Below are 14,670 nucleotides of genomic sequence, written 5' to 3' on the forward strand. Positions count from 1 at the left end.
GTTTGGAAACGTAGAATACGCAAAGGCTCAGTGCATGCTGGTGTTGCTAACTGGCTAACATTCTTTTGAGAAATCTAAGGTCCTAAGGCTATATATGTGATACTCCCTCTGTTCCAAAAAAGACTTACCAACTTTATCTAGATATGGAGGTATATAGACATGTTTTAGCTATAGATTCATCCGTTTCTAGAAAAAGATGCGAAGCTTTTTTGGGAACGGAGGGAGATATGATTTGTTGAACTGCTTGGTACGACACTATGACTTAACAGAGCGTACCGATGGCCTTACTTGATTGGAACATCTTTTGCAATCTAGCATAGCCAGTCTTTCCTCCCTCCCCTGAATCGCTGGAGGCAGGACCCGCGGCGGGAGGAGATGACGGTGGCGGCGGGGGCGGGATATGCGCTGATCGCGCTGGGACCAGCCTTCTCCCTCTTCGCCGGCGTCATCGCCAGGAAGCCCTTCCTCGTCCTCACCCTCCTCTCCAGGTCTCCCCCAAACCTCATCTGCTGCGTTTCGGTCGAATCCTTCGTTCCAATTCTGCTGTAATCGCACAGTAGCGCGGTTGTCGGGGTTTTTATTTGCTTGCGGTGAGCACGGTTATCGGGTTAGCGTGAGAGATGGGGTGAAATTCGGCTGCTGTATTTGGCTGCTCCGTGGTTTTGCTTGTGCTAGGGTTTGCAGCTCCTTGCGGAGTCGAATTTGTCACCCGGCTTGCGTCTTTGCTAGACCGACGATACGCTGCTAATTTTAGGTTCTATGGTGTGGATGCTTTGGAATCAATCATCCATGAACATTGTCTGTGTGCATAGCCTGTGGATCTGGTTTAGAACGAGCTTGTCAGATTCACTCCCAGGGCGTTGTCTTGAAAGTATTGCTCATATTTCTCATAGTTATAGCTTGCGTTGGTGTGCAGGATCCACAGGATGTGCATTGCTCTACATACTTTGTCACTTGCTAGTTCTGACGCTACGGGAGATTTAGGAAGTGATACACTGTTTTTGTAGCTGTGTAGCAGGGTGAGCTGTACAGAATGATGAACGGTCTTTGATGAAATTCTTAAAAAATTGGTGATTTTGTAGTTGAAACAAAACTCAGAGCATCTCCAGCCGCGTCCCCCAAAGCGTCCCCCAAACCGCGCCGGATCGAGCGTTTGGGGGACGTATTTCGTTGGTGCCGCGTTTGGGGGACGTTGCTCCCCAGTCGCGTCCCCCAAACGCCGCCCCCAAACATTAAAAATAATTTAAATAGATAGAATAAAACTCTTTACTAATATTCAAATCGGTTCAACATAAACAAATTACATATAAAACTTCGAAAAAACATAATTAAATTACATATAAATTATTTTAAACTACTACTACTTCGATGATGGCCCCGCCTCGTCGTCGTCATCACGGTGGCGCTTCCTGCTCGTCACCTCTTCCGAAGAGGCGGTGTCGACCGACGCGTCGGAGTCCTCCTCGTTGTCGCCGGTGCTCGCCGGCTGCGCCTTGGCCTTGGCCTTGGCGGTATTGGCCTTCGCGTCCGCCTCCGCCTTCGCACGGGCCACCGCGGCCTCCTCTGACCCTTCTTCCTCCGCGTCCTCCTCCACGCCCAGCCATTCCTCCGCGCTGTCAGGTGGCGGGAGGGAATCGTCGCCGCTGCCGGGCGTCCGAGCTTTCTCCCACCAATGGCGCCATCCAGCAGGCTTTCCCTCGGCCGGAGGTGTCGGACGGGAGCTCGGAGATGTAGCTCATCGTCGCTGGAGGTGTCGGATGCGGCCGGTGAAGATCCAAAAGCGCCGACGTACGGGTCTTATTGAGCTCGGATGAACGGCAGCGCAGAAGTCGAAAAGAGCAGAGGTTGCTCTTCCGAGGAGTCCCGACTCCATTCCGGCGGTTGCCGCGTCGTCGACGCGGTTGCCAATGTGACGGTTCTGCTTCCCGGCAACTGCACCGTCGCTACGTAGGCGGCGGCTGAGCATCCGAGCCGCTGACGCGTCGGTTCGCCTCGCTTTTCGTTGCGTCCGGCGTGCCCGGAGTGTCCCCTGTGGGACGGGGACGGGCTCGGGGCGCCGGACACCGTATCGGGCCGCGCCGGACAAAAATGGGCTTTTGGGGACGCGGCTGGAACGGTTTTTTGGTCCGGCGCGCCCCAAATCCCTTTGGGGGACGCTTTGGGGGACGCGGCTGGAGATGCTCTCAGTCTGTCATTTGGTCTGCCATGTATTGTAGTCATATACCTCTGAGAAATGAGTCTGTGTGTTCATCGATGGAACTGAAATCTTAAAAATTATTTCAATGTTATTCTCAGTTATGTGTGGGGTCATGAGCTTATTCTAGTAATATAGACAGGAGAATGATTTCGTGCTGCAATCGACACCATTAATTTCATGTCTGTGTGCGTTCCATCCTCGGTGCTAATGACCGAATGGTCGCTAGCGCAGGAGTACTATGAAGAAACGCGTTAACCTTAATTGTGGTTCTCGTCTATTACGTTGATGAGTCCACTTATAATTATAGTTGGACACGGGGTACATAATATGCATCTATCAATACATCTCACCATATAAAATGTTGAACTGCTTGGTACGACACTATGACTTAACAGAGCGTACCGATGGCCTTACTTGATTGGAACATCTTTTGCAATCGATAGAGAACTCTTGTAGGTGAAATAGGAAACACTTAATTGAAATATCTGAATGATCCTCTCAAAAAGAAGTTAGTGACTTGGTCATCCCAATTTAGGAGTTCCAATATCATCCCTTTCTAAGTTCTGTTATTTCAAAATAATAACTAAAATGCCCAGTTAGTATTGTACAAATTTTGACACACTAAATAATGTAAAACCCTTCTCTATGTCTATCAACATTGTCTTCAGATCGTTGGTTGTCCCAGAAAGCAACAAGCCCTGTCTGTAGCATGAGGACAAGCACACAATTCTCCGTAGTCGCTATCTTGTTCTGTCCAAACGCCACAACTGAGTTGTTTGACTCTTTAGCCCTAAAAGAGACATTACTATTATGTGTTCTTTTATAACCACTGAAATGGAATTGCATTATTTTGATTTAAATATTAAATTTTGCCTAAATTTATTCGTGCAGCACATTGTTTTGGCTTGTAAGTTTGATTGTCCTCTCGGGAATATGGAGGGGGTTTCTTCCTCTAAAATCAGGAGCGTGGTGGCCCTATGTAATTTTGATCCTTACATCTGTTGCATTTCAAGAAGGTGTCCGTCTTGTCTTCTGGAGGCTTTACAAGTAGGTGAAAAAAATGTTGAAGTTACGTTCTCTCAGTTTTGTCTTCTTAAGCTCCAAGACACTGTAAATATGGAATATGTGGTTGATTTCTTTCATAGTGATTTATGGTGGTAACTGTTTTTCCAGGAAAGTGGAAGAGATGCTAGATGCCTTTGCTGACCGAATTGCTAAACCACGTCTCTGTTTGACAGACAAGATGCTAATCTCTTTGGGTAAGTTGTTGAGGTGATACTTTAAAATGTTCCAAAGTTTCTATCATTTTACATAAATTTTTAGCTATCAGTGTCTAGTGTTAGTCCCAAGATTTTAGTTGGAACTAGACACCTGTAGATATCACTACCATCATTTTATTTCTTCAAATGAATCATGTAATTGGGATGTGATGAATCATACTCTCTCGATTTTGAGAGGGCCATACATTGTAAAAGAAAAAAAAGGCATGCCACCAAGTGCACGTCATATTGTTTACAAGCATCCACTAGAACATTATTTTGTGGGCTAATAATTCCTCTAGGCATGATAGACCAAGCGCAGCATATATGGCTGATGGCTCTTCAAATTTGATCTGGAAATATGTAATCATGGACCCCACTGGTAACTCGAGTGAATACTAAATCCAAGGATGTGCATTCAGTTGCTCATTGGGAGCACTTGTTCTTCCTTATTTCCAGGATATCACAAGTTATAAACTGAAACTGTTCATTTTAAGTGTTGATATGTTCGTGCAGCTGGTGGTTTAGGTCATGGACTGGCTCATGCAGTATTTTTCTGCCTCAGCCTCTTGACTCCAGCATTTGGTCAAGCAACATTTTATGTCGAAAGGTGCTCAAGGATGCCATTTTTCCTTGTGTCAGGTAAGCCTATGTTTTATTACTCCCTAATGTGTCAGCAAGGAAGTGAAGAAGCCTTCCTTTTAATTGGATGGCTGGTAGACTAATTTGTAAGACAACTCTGTTGGTTATAGTTATAATACACTTAATGTTATGTTGTCAGATAGTTTGTTTCCCCAAGACCCACTTGTACTGTATGCACACATTTATTCTCTTGTTTTTTTTCCTTTGCTAAATCCTATGTGCTATTGGCAGCAATTATCTCACTTGGATTCTTGGTCATCCATACTTTCTCAATGATTATTGCTTTTAATGGATATGGAGAGAGAAAGAAGAGCGACCAAATTTTCGTTCCAGTGGTTCATATGATTGCTGCTGTAATGGTAAGTGCTTGGTGGTCTTAAAATTTCTTTGTTGGGTGAAATTGTCTAGCTGTCTCTTAAGAACATACATGACAATGCTTTAACAGATCTATGTTTGTCCCTTTTATGATATTGTACAACAGCACTGATATATCAAACAATGAATATTTCCACCTTTGTATAAATGTAAACAGATGATGACTGAATGGTTGAAGCATTTTCATATTTACATTATTACATTTATTTTGGCATCATTTAAAAAATATATCACATGACTTAGTTACGGTAGTAATATATTTTATATCTCAACCAGGTATATTTATGTTATCAAGTAGCATATGGTATGGCATTATGAATGCTGCTATCATATCTTGTGCTGTTTAGCCGGGTATATGATTCAGAAACTGCAGTATGTACAGATGAAATTGTGCCTAACATGATTGTGTGATCTGTTCATTTCAGACACTAATTAACCTTGCGCCAGGAGGCTGCCTCATTGGTACACCTTTATTATGTGTGATGGCTGCACTGACCTTGCAGTACTCGTGGCGAATGGTAGGACAGAGATTAACTGAGCACGAGCATTGACAGTTTTAACAGCTAGTGCTTGCCATGCATGTTCCATGGTAATTCCTTATCAGCTTGTTTGTATCTTTGTACTAGGACAACAATATGTATAGATTTGGTGATTTTGCCAGTAGTCGCTTATGAAAACACGTGCAAAACTGTGGGTATGAGAAATCTAGGTATGTTGGGTTGTTCCACTGCGATGATTTCAGTGTTATCTGCAGTAGTTAATAATCTCTTCATCGGAGAAAGGTAAATAGTTAAAAATCTATGCTTCAGAATATTTCACACTTTTCACCAAGATCTTCCTCGCCAAATGCACTTCGTGACCCAACTAACTCAAACCGTTTCATTGCCTTCACCCTTTGTGAGATATATTTTTAAAGAACATTTCAGCCACCTTTTATTTGAATGTAATCATGTTGATTGCATGATTTGGTTAAAAGTGCCACTGCCAACTATTAGAAAACTTGGGGACTGACTGCTGTCCATTCTTGTGACGTGCATCCTGATGTCTTGTGGACTGAATGATACTGTTGCGGAGAGATACTCTCCATCTTTTCTTCGCTTATAAATCGTGTACCAATGCACAGTTGGACGAAGTTCTCTCTTTTCTTTCCCATCTTTCTTTGCAGGGTGTACTTATTACAGCGTCTCAGCCTGTCATATATGGTGAGCTAGCCAGAATCATGTATTGGTTTGATGCCACGGAAACGGATTATGGGTATATACCTTGGTACAACTTTGACAAAATCAATAGAAACTAAAGTGAAATACTGCAAAAGTTGAGTTATTTTAACACAAACTAAATGTATTTTTAAGAATGCCTGTTGGATTTTATTAATTAGACAAGATAGTTACATCATGAATACCATAGGGTAGAATAAAATCTGAGGGATCACCATCCCACATTAAATGTTCCTTCGAACTATATGCATTTCCTGCCAAATGATGAACCACCTTGTTTGCATACCTCGAACAATGTTGAAACGAAATGTCTTTCATAGCACTAGCCTTAACGAAAGCGCATCCCATTTGTCCCAGAAGTTCCAAGCAATTTAGAAGAGGTAAGACTTCAGTGGTCGTTGCACTTAGAATGTTCTCCATAGGCCAAGGCAAACCTGCGACCGCTTCATCTTGGAAATTAGAGCATCTCCACTCGTCCCCCCGAACAGGCCCCCGGCGAGCGTTTTTTCCATCCGGACGGCGTAATTCGGCCCAGTCGCGCCCCCGGTTCCTCGTTTTCGTCCGGATTTGGGCCTAAATCCATCCGGCGATCCCACGCCATCCCCGGCCCCCGGGGAGCGCTCGAGGACTCCGGACGAAACGAAGCGCGCGAAACGGCGAGGCAACTTCCCGCGCATCCGGTGGCCCCAACTTGTCGGCGAGAGAAACCGATCGTCGTCCTCATCGCATCGTCTTCCGCGCGCCGTAAAGCTCGCTGCCGGTGCACGTCGCCGGCCACGCGGCGAGTTAATGTCGTCGTCTTCCGCGCACGCATCGTCTTCCGCGCGCACTAAAGGCTGCCGCCGGTCAGCTCGCCGCGGACGCGTCGCATTCCACGCGGGATTTAATCCCCGCGCCAGCCACGCCTATATACGCCGGTCCGATCACCGCGAGGCGTACCCCGTGCTCCACTCTCCCTCCACTCTCCCTCTACTCCCAAGATGGCGTTCTACGACGACGACGGCGCAGCCAACAACGGCTTCCCCGCCGGTCGCTCCACGCGTGGGAGGGGCACCTCCTCCACCGGGCGGGGTACCCCTGCCCGCCGGACACGAGGCCTCCCGGAGGCGGCGCGCGGCTAAGTGCCGGCGGCGTTCCAATCCCGCCGCCGCCGCGGGGCCATGCCCTCGACGTCGCCATCGAGGAGGCGAGGATGACGATGACCGACGAGGAGCGCGCCGAGCCACGCCACCACCCCGACAACTACACGGCGTGGAACTCCTACTTCCTCCGGCGGTGGGAGCGGGAGCCGGCGGCCTACGACGGCCCGCCGCCTCCGCTGCGCGCAACAACGCCGTGGGCCGCCGACGGTGGTGGAGCGCGCCGGAAGGACGCCGGCGAACGTCCTCGCGCACATCGAGGGCGGCAACTTCCCGGTGCTCACGATGCCCCCTCCATCGGCATCGAGGGCATCGGCGAGCCGCCGTCGGGGAAGCGTCTGGCAGCCACGGCGCATGGCTGCCAGCTCGTCGTCTTCCGGATCGGCGTCAAGGTCATCCTTGGCGCCGGTGAAGAGGGAGGAGGCGACGTCGCCTTCGACGCCGGTGCGCGTCAAGAAGGAGCCGGCGTCTACGCCGGCGACCAGAGGGCGCAGCAGCGGCGCCCTCGTCATCCGCGAACAGCCTTCCGCGCCGCGAGCGGCCGGAAGAAGACGAAGAAAGAGGCCGCCGCAAGCCAGCTCGCCGAGGAGGAGGCGAAGCGCGCGGAGGACGCCGCGATGGCGGAGGCGATCGCCAGGTCGCTGCACGACATGGAGGAGGAGAAGCGCGCGGACGACGCCGCACTGGACTGGGCGAGGCGCGACTGGGAGCGCGAGGAGGCGGAGCAGCGGCGGCGGCTGCTGGACCTGGCCGCCGCACGCCAACTCGCCGCCCGCGCCGCTCCAACCGCCAACGACGATCTCGCGCGGTACCGCCGTCCTGCGACACCTCCATCCGGCGTCGCTGTCCCCGTCGTCGACCTCGAGTCCTCCGACGACGACGGCGGGTACAAGCCGTCCCCGGGGTGGGGAGACGCCGGCCAGGGCAGCGGCGGCCGAGGCCGCGCAGCCGAAGGCCAACGACGACGGTTCCGACGACGACGGCGGCGACTACACGGTGTTCTACCGCCATTTCGGCATGTAGAGCGCCGTGTTTTAAAATTAGCGTTTGCATTCCCCTAGCCGAATTCGAAATATAGTCGAGTCGGCCTCTATGTATGAACTCCTCCCGTAATGTAATAAATATCATTAAATTTAGTCTATATTCACCCGTTTTTAGCCGTAGTTTGTCAAGTTTCCGTTTTTTAAATTCGCATCGTCGACTTCGTCTGGGCACGCGGCTGGGAAACTACTACTCCCCACGCCAAATCTTCCTCCAATCCGGACGAAAATTTCGCCGGATTTGGCCGTGGGAAGCGCCAACGAGTGGGGATGCTCTTACAAAGAACAGCTCCCACCAAACCTGAGCCATCCACTGAAACTGATGCGTCCATGTTCAGTTTGTCGATCCATTCACCTACGTAGTTTACTACACTTTCTGTTTTGATGTTTGCTTGACCGCATAAAAAATTGATGTTAAAGCAGTAATAGCAAAAGCCAAACTTGACGGGTCGCTACCTAGATGAAAGAAGTCCAAATCACCCCCCTAAGTATAGGGTTACGGGCGCTAACCCCCCATATCTATTAAGTGGAGCAAATTACCCCCTTAAGTATCAAAAACCGGACAGATTACCCCCTTAAGTATGGTTGAGCTGTTTTGTTAGCAGAATTGGCCACGTTGGACTCTGGTTTTGGTCCACGCTGGACTCTGGTTGAGCCGCACCACACACCTGGGCCATCAAGACTCACCTGGGCCATCAAGACGTACCTGATCGTCACCTGGGCGCACGATCGCCCGCAGCCATCGCTTGCAGCCATCGTCCGCTGCATCTTCTCTCCCAAGACGGCGGCGAGGTATGTGAAAGATCAACGGCGCATTGTTCATGATCCGGCGCAGCTCTCCTCTCTCCCCTTAACATCTCCGCTCTCCACTGCAGCCATGGCGCCTCCATGTGGAAGAAGGCCGCGACGGTTACCCCCGGATAGAGGCGACGGCGGACGATCGGCGGCATCATCTGCTGATTGTACTGCGGCGCCGACGAGCAGGTTAAGATCAGTTCCTATCCGAAATCATCGCTGAGAAGAGAGGTTTTTCTGAAATTCAGTTAGTGCAAATTCAGTTAGTGCAAATTCAGTTAGTGGAATTCTGTTTCTGAAATTCAGTAGGCATGCACAGATCATGTGCTTGTGTACATACAGTAAAATATGTTTGAAATAAATACTTGTGCCCTGGATGGAGTAATACTTGCATTATACTTGTGCCCTAGATGGTTGAATTGGCTGCCAGTACAAGAGAACATGTTTTCATGTTTGAGAAGTTAATTAAAATTACTGAAGCAGGCTGGCTTGCCATCCTGTTCAAAAGAGATTGAGATTATTAGTCTACAGTACATATGTTTGCGTAAATATAAGACAACTAAAAATCATTGTGGCAGTTATAATCAAATTACATGACAGTATGTTGCATTATTGATTTAGCTGTCCTGGCTTGCAATATGAACCACTTTTTAAAAAAAATAACAGTACCGAGTCATCCAGAATAACAGTACATGGCAACACTTTGCAGTAGTTATATACAAGATACATTTCTTTGAGGTATAGTAATTTTTTGTGAGGTGAGCTAGACATTTCTGTGAAGATCTATGCATTGTCGACTCGGTGAATCTATAAAATGCATTATGTTGTTACCTGGTCATAAATGTCTTCTCCACATTTGTTGCATCCTTGGCACTTGTCTCCAGGGAATGGTATTCCAATCTCATCCTTCACGTTTTCACTAGCATACTGTCGATTTCATTTAGCCACTGCTTGACGTTGTTGAAGCTCTCTTGGTCAGTCACATCATAAACGACCTATAGAACACACGGTACATTACTATTAAGCATGGATGTTAACATAGTGGAGATATATAATGTCATATGTCAAGAGAGCTCACAATGCTGCCATGGGCACCACGGTAGTAGCTGCTTGTGATGGTGAATAGAATGAAAATATTGCATACCACAATGAACTTCATGTTTGCTAAATTTTCCGCTCCTTAGCTTCTTTAATACGGTATCATGTTGCTAAATTTGTACTTTGATGGTACTTACTACTGTAGGATGGATGCTCTGTCCGTTCGATTCCATTTTCGTGGGAGATTGGAACATGATGGCAATGATTGGCGGTACATAGGAGGAAGGACTGGAATGTCAAGCGTGCCTGTTTCAAACCTGTCTGTACAAGTGTTGAAGAGTCACTTGGCTGAATTTTTGAAAATTTCTGATGAAGATTTGGTGGACACAAGTTTGAGTTGGAGACTACTTGACAATGAAAAAAATTTGAATTTTGTGTGCAGCATTGTTGACAACACAAATGCTATCAGCATGGCGCGGCATGTGATAAGAGCAGCATATGGCTTTGTTGACATGTACGCAATAATTCCGGATAATGGCACAGTTGATAGTTCAGAAGAACAAGACGCAGCTGAGGATCAACACTTTGGAGAGAAGCAATATTCAGAGGAACATCATGACATTAACCAGTATCAAGTACAAGAGCAGCAGGAAGACATGCATGTGCAGCACCCGTAAATGCATGATCATCAAGCAACAGGTGCATCAATTTCAGCAAAACCAGCACTCGGAAGAACACCAAGAAGATGGGCAGCTAATTGAGCAACTTGATCACCAAATCCAGCCCAATGCGACAAAGAAGTTGGCGGTTGTGAGGGCAGCAAGTCAGGTGCTAGACAAAGGCAAAGGCATTCAAGATGTCAGTGCACATGATGATGTTCTTGAAGAAGATATAGAAGATGATAGTGACTATGAGGATGTCCATGAGGAAGATAGTGAAGATAGTAGTGGTGATGATGAGGAGGCCATATGTTACAGAAAACAAGCACTGGAACTGAAGAAACTAGTTAAAAGAAGAATGCTTGGAGAGGTAGAGGACAAAGGAACCAAAGTGCCGAAGAATTCATTGTTCCGGAAGAAATTGAAGAAGAGGCCGAAGATGGGAGTGATTGCTTCGACACGGAAGACGAACTTTCATATGACGAAGACAGTGATGGAAATGTGATCACAAGGAAAACAAAACATAGAGTGTACGATGAAAGTAGTGAGGTGAAAGAGTTTTTCGTTGGGCAAGCTTTCCAAGATAGCAGACAATTCAAGCAAGCAGTAGTCAATTATGGCTTAACAAATTTCAAACACATAATATTTCCCAAAGATGAGAGGACAAGAGTCTTGGGGAAATGCAGTTGGATAGGTTGCAAGTGGAGAATATACGGCTCACTAGTACCTAGTAGGTCATTATGGTTTACAGTCAGCAGGTATGACAACGTGCACAATTGTGTAGCACGGAGGAATAACAAGTTGGTTACTAGTACAGTAATAGCGGAGAAATATTTTCGAGAGATCAAGGATAACCCTGGATGGAGGATCGAGAAGATGCAGGAGGCAGTGCTCCTTGATATGTGTGCTGATGTTAGTGACTCAAAATGCAAGAGAGCTAAAAGAATTGTAATGGAGAGGATTGTTGATGGAACTAATGGAGAATATGCCCGAGTGTACGACTACCATATGGAGCTTGTAAGAAGTAACCCTGGAAGCACAGTGGCTGTTACTTTAAACCCTGATGAAACTGACGAGCCTGTGTTCGAAAGAATGTATGTTTGCCTTGAAGGTTGCAAGAGAGGTTTCCTTGCTGGGTGTAGGAGAGTTGTTGGCCTTGATGGATGTTTCCTCAAAGGTGCAGTTCGTGGGCAGATTTTGTGTGCAATTGGAAGAGATCCAAATAATCAAATGTACCCAATTGCATGGGCTACAGTTGAAGGAGAAAACCATGATAGCTGGTACTGGTTTTTGTCACTACTTCAAAAGGACATACAAATCAATAACCAAGGTGACGGATGGGTTATAATATCTGACCAGCAGAAGGGTCTGATCAAGGCTGTCAATGAGATAATCCCAGAGGCGGAACACAGAATGTGTGCAAGACATATTTATGCAAATTGGAGAAAGAAGCACAGAGACAAGGCTTTCCAAAAACCTTTTTGGGCTTGTGCTAAGTCTAGTGACAAGATTCAGTTCAACTACAATAGGGCAAAGCTAGCACAAAAAACACCAGATGGTGCTAAGGATATGATGAAGACTGCTCCTCAACATTGGTGTAGAGCCAATTTTAGGCTTGGTTCGTACTGTGATTCTGTTGAAAATAATCTGTGTGAGTCATTCAACAATTCGATTATGAGAGCAAGATTTTATCCAGTCATTACTTCTATGGAAATAATGAGGAGAAAGGTAATGGCTAGAATAGCAGAGAACAAGGTCAAGTCACAAGGTTGGTGTGGTACAATATGCCCCAACATATTCAAGAAACTGAAGCTAAATGTGAAAAGATCCCGCCCAACAGCAACCTACAGACATGCATGAACCTCCTACTCGACAACAACCTACAGACATGCACCAAGCTCCAACACAGCAGCACCAAGCTCCTGCGCACAGGCCTTTTGTTCCGCCAAAGAAAAAGCAAGCGGAAGCATCTGCTGCAATGGGTCAGTTCACTTCTCAACCTTCTACCCAAGCAAGTAGTCAAACAGGTTCTTCGATGCACAATCAACCAATTCGACGAAGACAAACTATACCAATGTCTGAAGTTGTGACAGAACAAGTGCCAAAGCATGGGAGATTGAAATGGTTCATGCTGGGGAATAACAAGAGAGGTCCAGAAGGTGGACAAGATCCACATGCATAAGACTACTTACAGATGTTTCATGCAGACACACTTCTTTTATTTCAGATGTTTCAAATTAAATTTCAGTAGTTCCCGAATGTTCTTGTAATTTCAGATTCATCGTTTACCCACATATATTCGAATTAAATGACATTTCCTTCACTACCATACCACTGGATTCTATCTGTGTTAATTGAAACATGACCACTGGATTCTTGTAATTTGTTTACTACATCTAGATTCTACATTCTTGTAATTGTATATATATATAGGTTCATACTACACACAAGATGAAGAGCTTATGTGCTACAATAGTGTGTAATATACATACCTTTTGCACATATCAGCAACAGCCATAGCTTTTCAACATGTCATCTCCTTTTCTTGTCTCCATTTAAATCCAATCTGCAAAATAACAACAATTGCAAAACAACAACAATTGCAAAAAAATTCCAACAAACTTTCACATATATTGCCAGCAAAAGGTTCCAACATTACATAGCTACTGTAAGTACCAAACTACAGCTTTGTTCAACTTCCAAAGCTTGTACTGGCCATCTCCAAAAGACTACCACATTGCTCCAAACTACTGCATTACTACCACTACACAAACTACTACATTGCTACCACTACACATGTACTAGAGGCATATCCAAATGGACAGTACATTGCTGAGGTACGAGGCGGTGAAGGAGCTCCATCGGCTGGGCCTTCTTTCGATGCCGGTTCCGGTACGAGGCGGTGAAGGAGCTCCATCGCCGGGCTGCCGAGGTACGAGCCGGCAGTGCTGCTGTACAAATAGGCGGGCGGGCTGCCGCACGAACAGGACGGCCGGCTGCCGTGGTACAGGCCTCCCGCCGCCCTCCTCCCACCGCCCTCGGTAACCCTCCCGCCGCCCTCCTCCCACGATTTACTTGGTGCAGGACTTGGTGGACGAATCGGACGGCGGCGGGCTGCTGTGGTACAGGCCGGCGGGCTGCTCTGCTGACCTCCGTAACCCTCCCGCTGCCCTCCTCCCTTGCTTGCTGGAAGATTTGGTGGACGAATTGGACGGAGACGAACACGAATCGGCCGATTCCGTGCACGAATCGACGAGGAGGGAGAGGAATCACCCGGATTTTCGCCGGCGGCGGGTGGAGGAACACAGCGGCGGAGTAGACGAACACAGCGGCGGCTCGGGAGGGAGTGGGGGCTTCGGTGCGGCTCGCTCGCTGCGTCTCGATTCGTCCCGGTGCGGGTGCGGCTCGCCCAGGTGTGCGGTGCGGCTCAACCAGAGTCCAGCGTGGACCAAAACCAGAGTCCAACGTGGCCAATTCTGCTAACAAAACAGCTCAACCATACTTAAGGGGGTAATCTGTCCGGTATTTGCTACTTAGGGGGGTAATTTGCCCCACTTAATAGATAAGGGGGGTTAGCGCCCGTAACCCTATACTTAGGGGGGTGATTTGGACTTCTTTCCTACCTAGATCCATCTCATCTTTGCCACCAGATATACTAACTGCCAAGTGCGATCGATTCTCAGCCGCCTCCACTTCAGCCTCCTCCATAGATCGGTTCCCCCTCTTTCGGTCGGCTTAGCCGGCGTCGGAGGAGTGGGGAATCCGATCTATGCGTGGAGTTTTCAATAAAAGTAGTGTTTTCAGTTGATTATGTTAGGATTTTGGTAGTCGTCTTCTTGTTGGTTTCCCCTCAATGGAGATGACATCGTCTGCAATAAGTGATCTTCAGGCTTTCGTTCGACGACGAGATCTCCTTCCCGACGTTAATGGTGGTGTTGAAAGATTACAATCCTCTAGGTATGGATCTTCAGATCTTGCTTCGCCAGATCGATTTTGCATCTTCTGTCGCTGTTGCCGCGAGGAGGATTATCCTCGTAGGTTTTGTCCCGGCTGCTACATCCTCGACAATGGTGATTCGTACTCTCGGCTCTCCATCGATGACGACAAAGCTAGTCGGTTATTATTCCCTGACATACTGGTGTTGGTACTCTTGCCGATGTTGTATGACTGCTTTAATGGTTGCGTGCGTGCACGCAACCTTGGCATTGCGGCTCAAAAATTATGGGAGAACTTTCATCGGTGTCTACAGGTCTATGGTTCGTTATCTATCTTTGGCTGCCTTCCGAAGAGTACAAGATTGTGTTCTGGA

At 47.4% G+C, this 14,670-nt stretch overlaps 1 protein-coding gene across 1 annotated transcript; it reads left to right on the forward strand.

Annotated features, from left to right (window-relative positions):
- Nucleotides 1-375: 375 nt before the first annotated feature.
- Nucleotides 376-5,200, forward strand: LOC124687013 (gamma-secretase subunit APH1-like). Its single transcript, XM_047220869.1, has 6 exons — nt 376-488; nt 3,089-3,244; nt 3,371-3,456; nt 3,973-4,098; nt 4,330-4,457; nt 4,899-5,200. Exons 1-6 carry the CDS (start codon nt 376-378, stop codon nt 5,022-5,024), a joined length of 735 nt encoding a protein of 244 aa, XP_047076825.1. The 3' UTR covers nt 5,025-5,200.
- The last annotated feature ends 9,470 nt before the right edge of the window (nt 5,201-14,670 follow it).

The sequence above is a fragment of the Lolium rigidum genome, chromosome 2 (genome assembly GCF_022539505.1).
Source record: "Lolium rigidum isolate FL_2022 chromosome 2, APGP_CSIRO_Lrig_0.1, whole genome shotgun sequence".
In the NCBI taxonomy this organism is placed as follows: Eukaryota; Viridiplantae; Streptophyta; class Magnoliopsida; order Poales; family Poaceae; genus Lolium; species Lolium rigidum.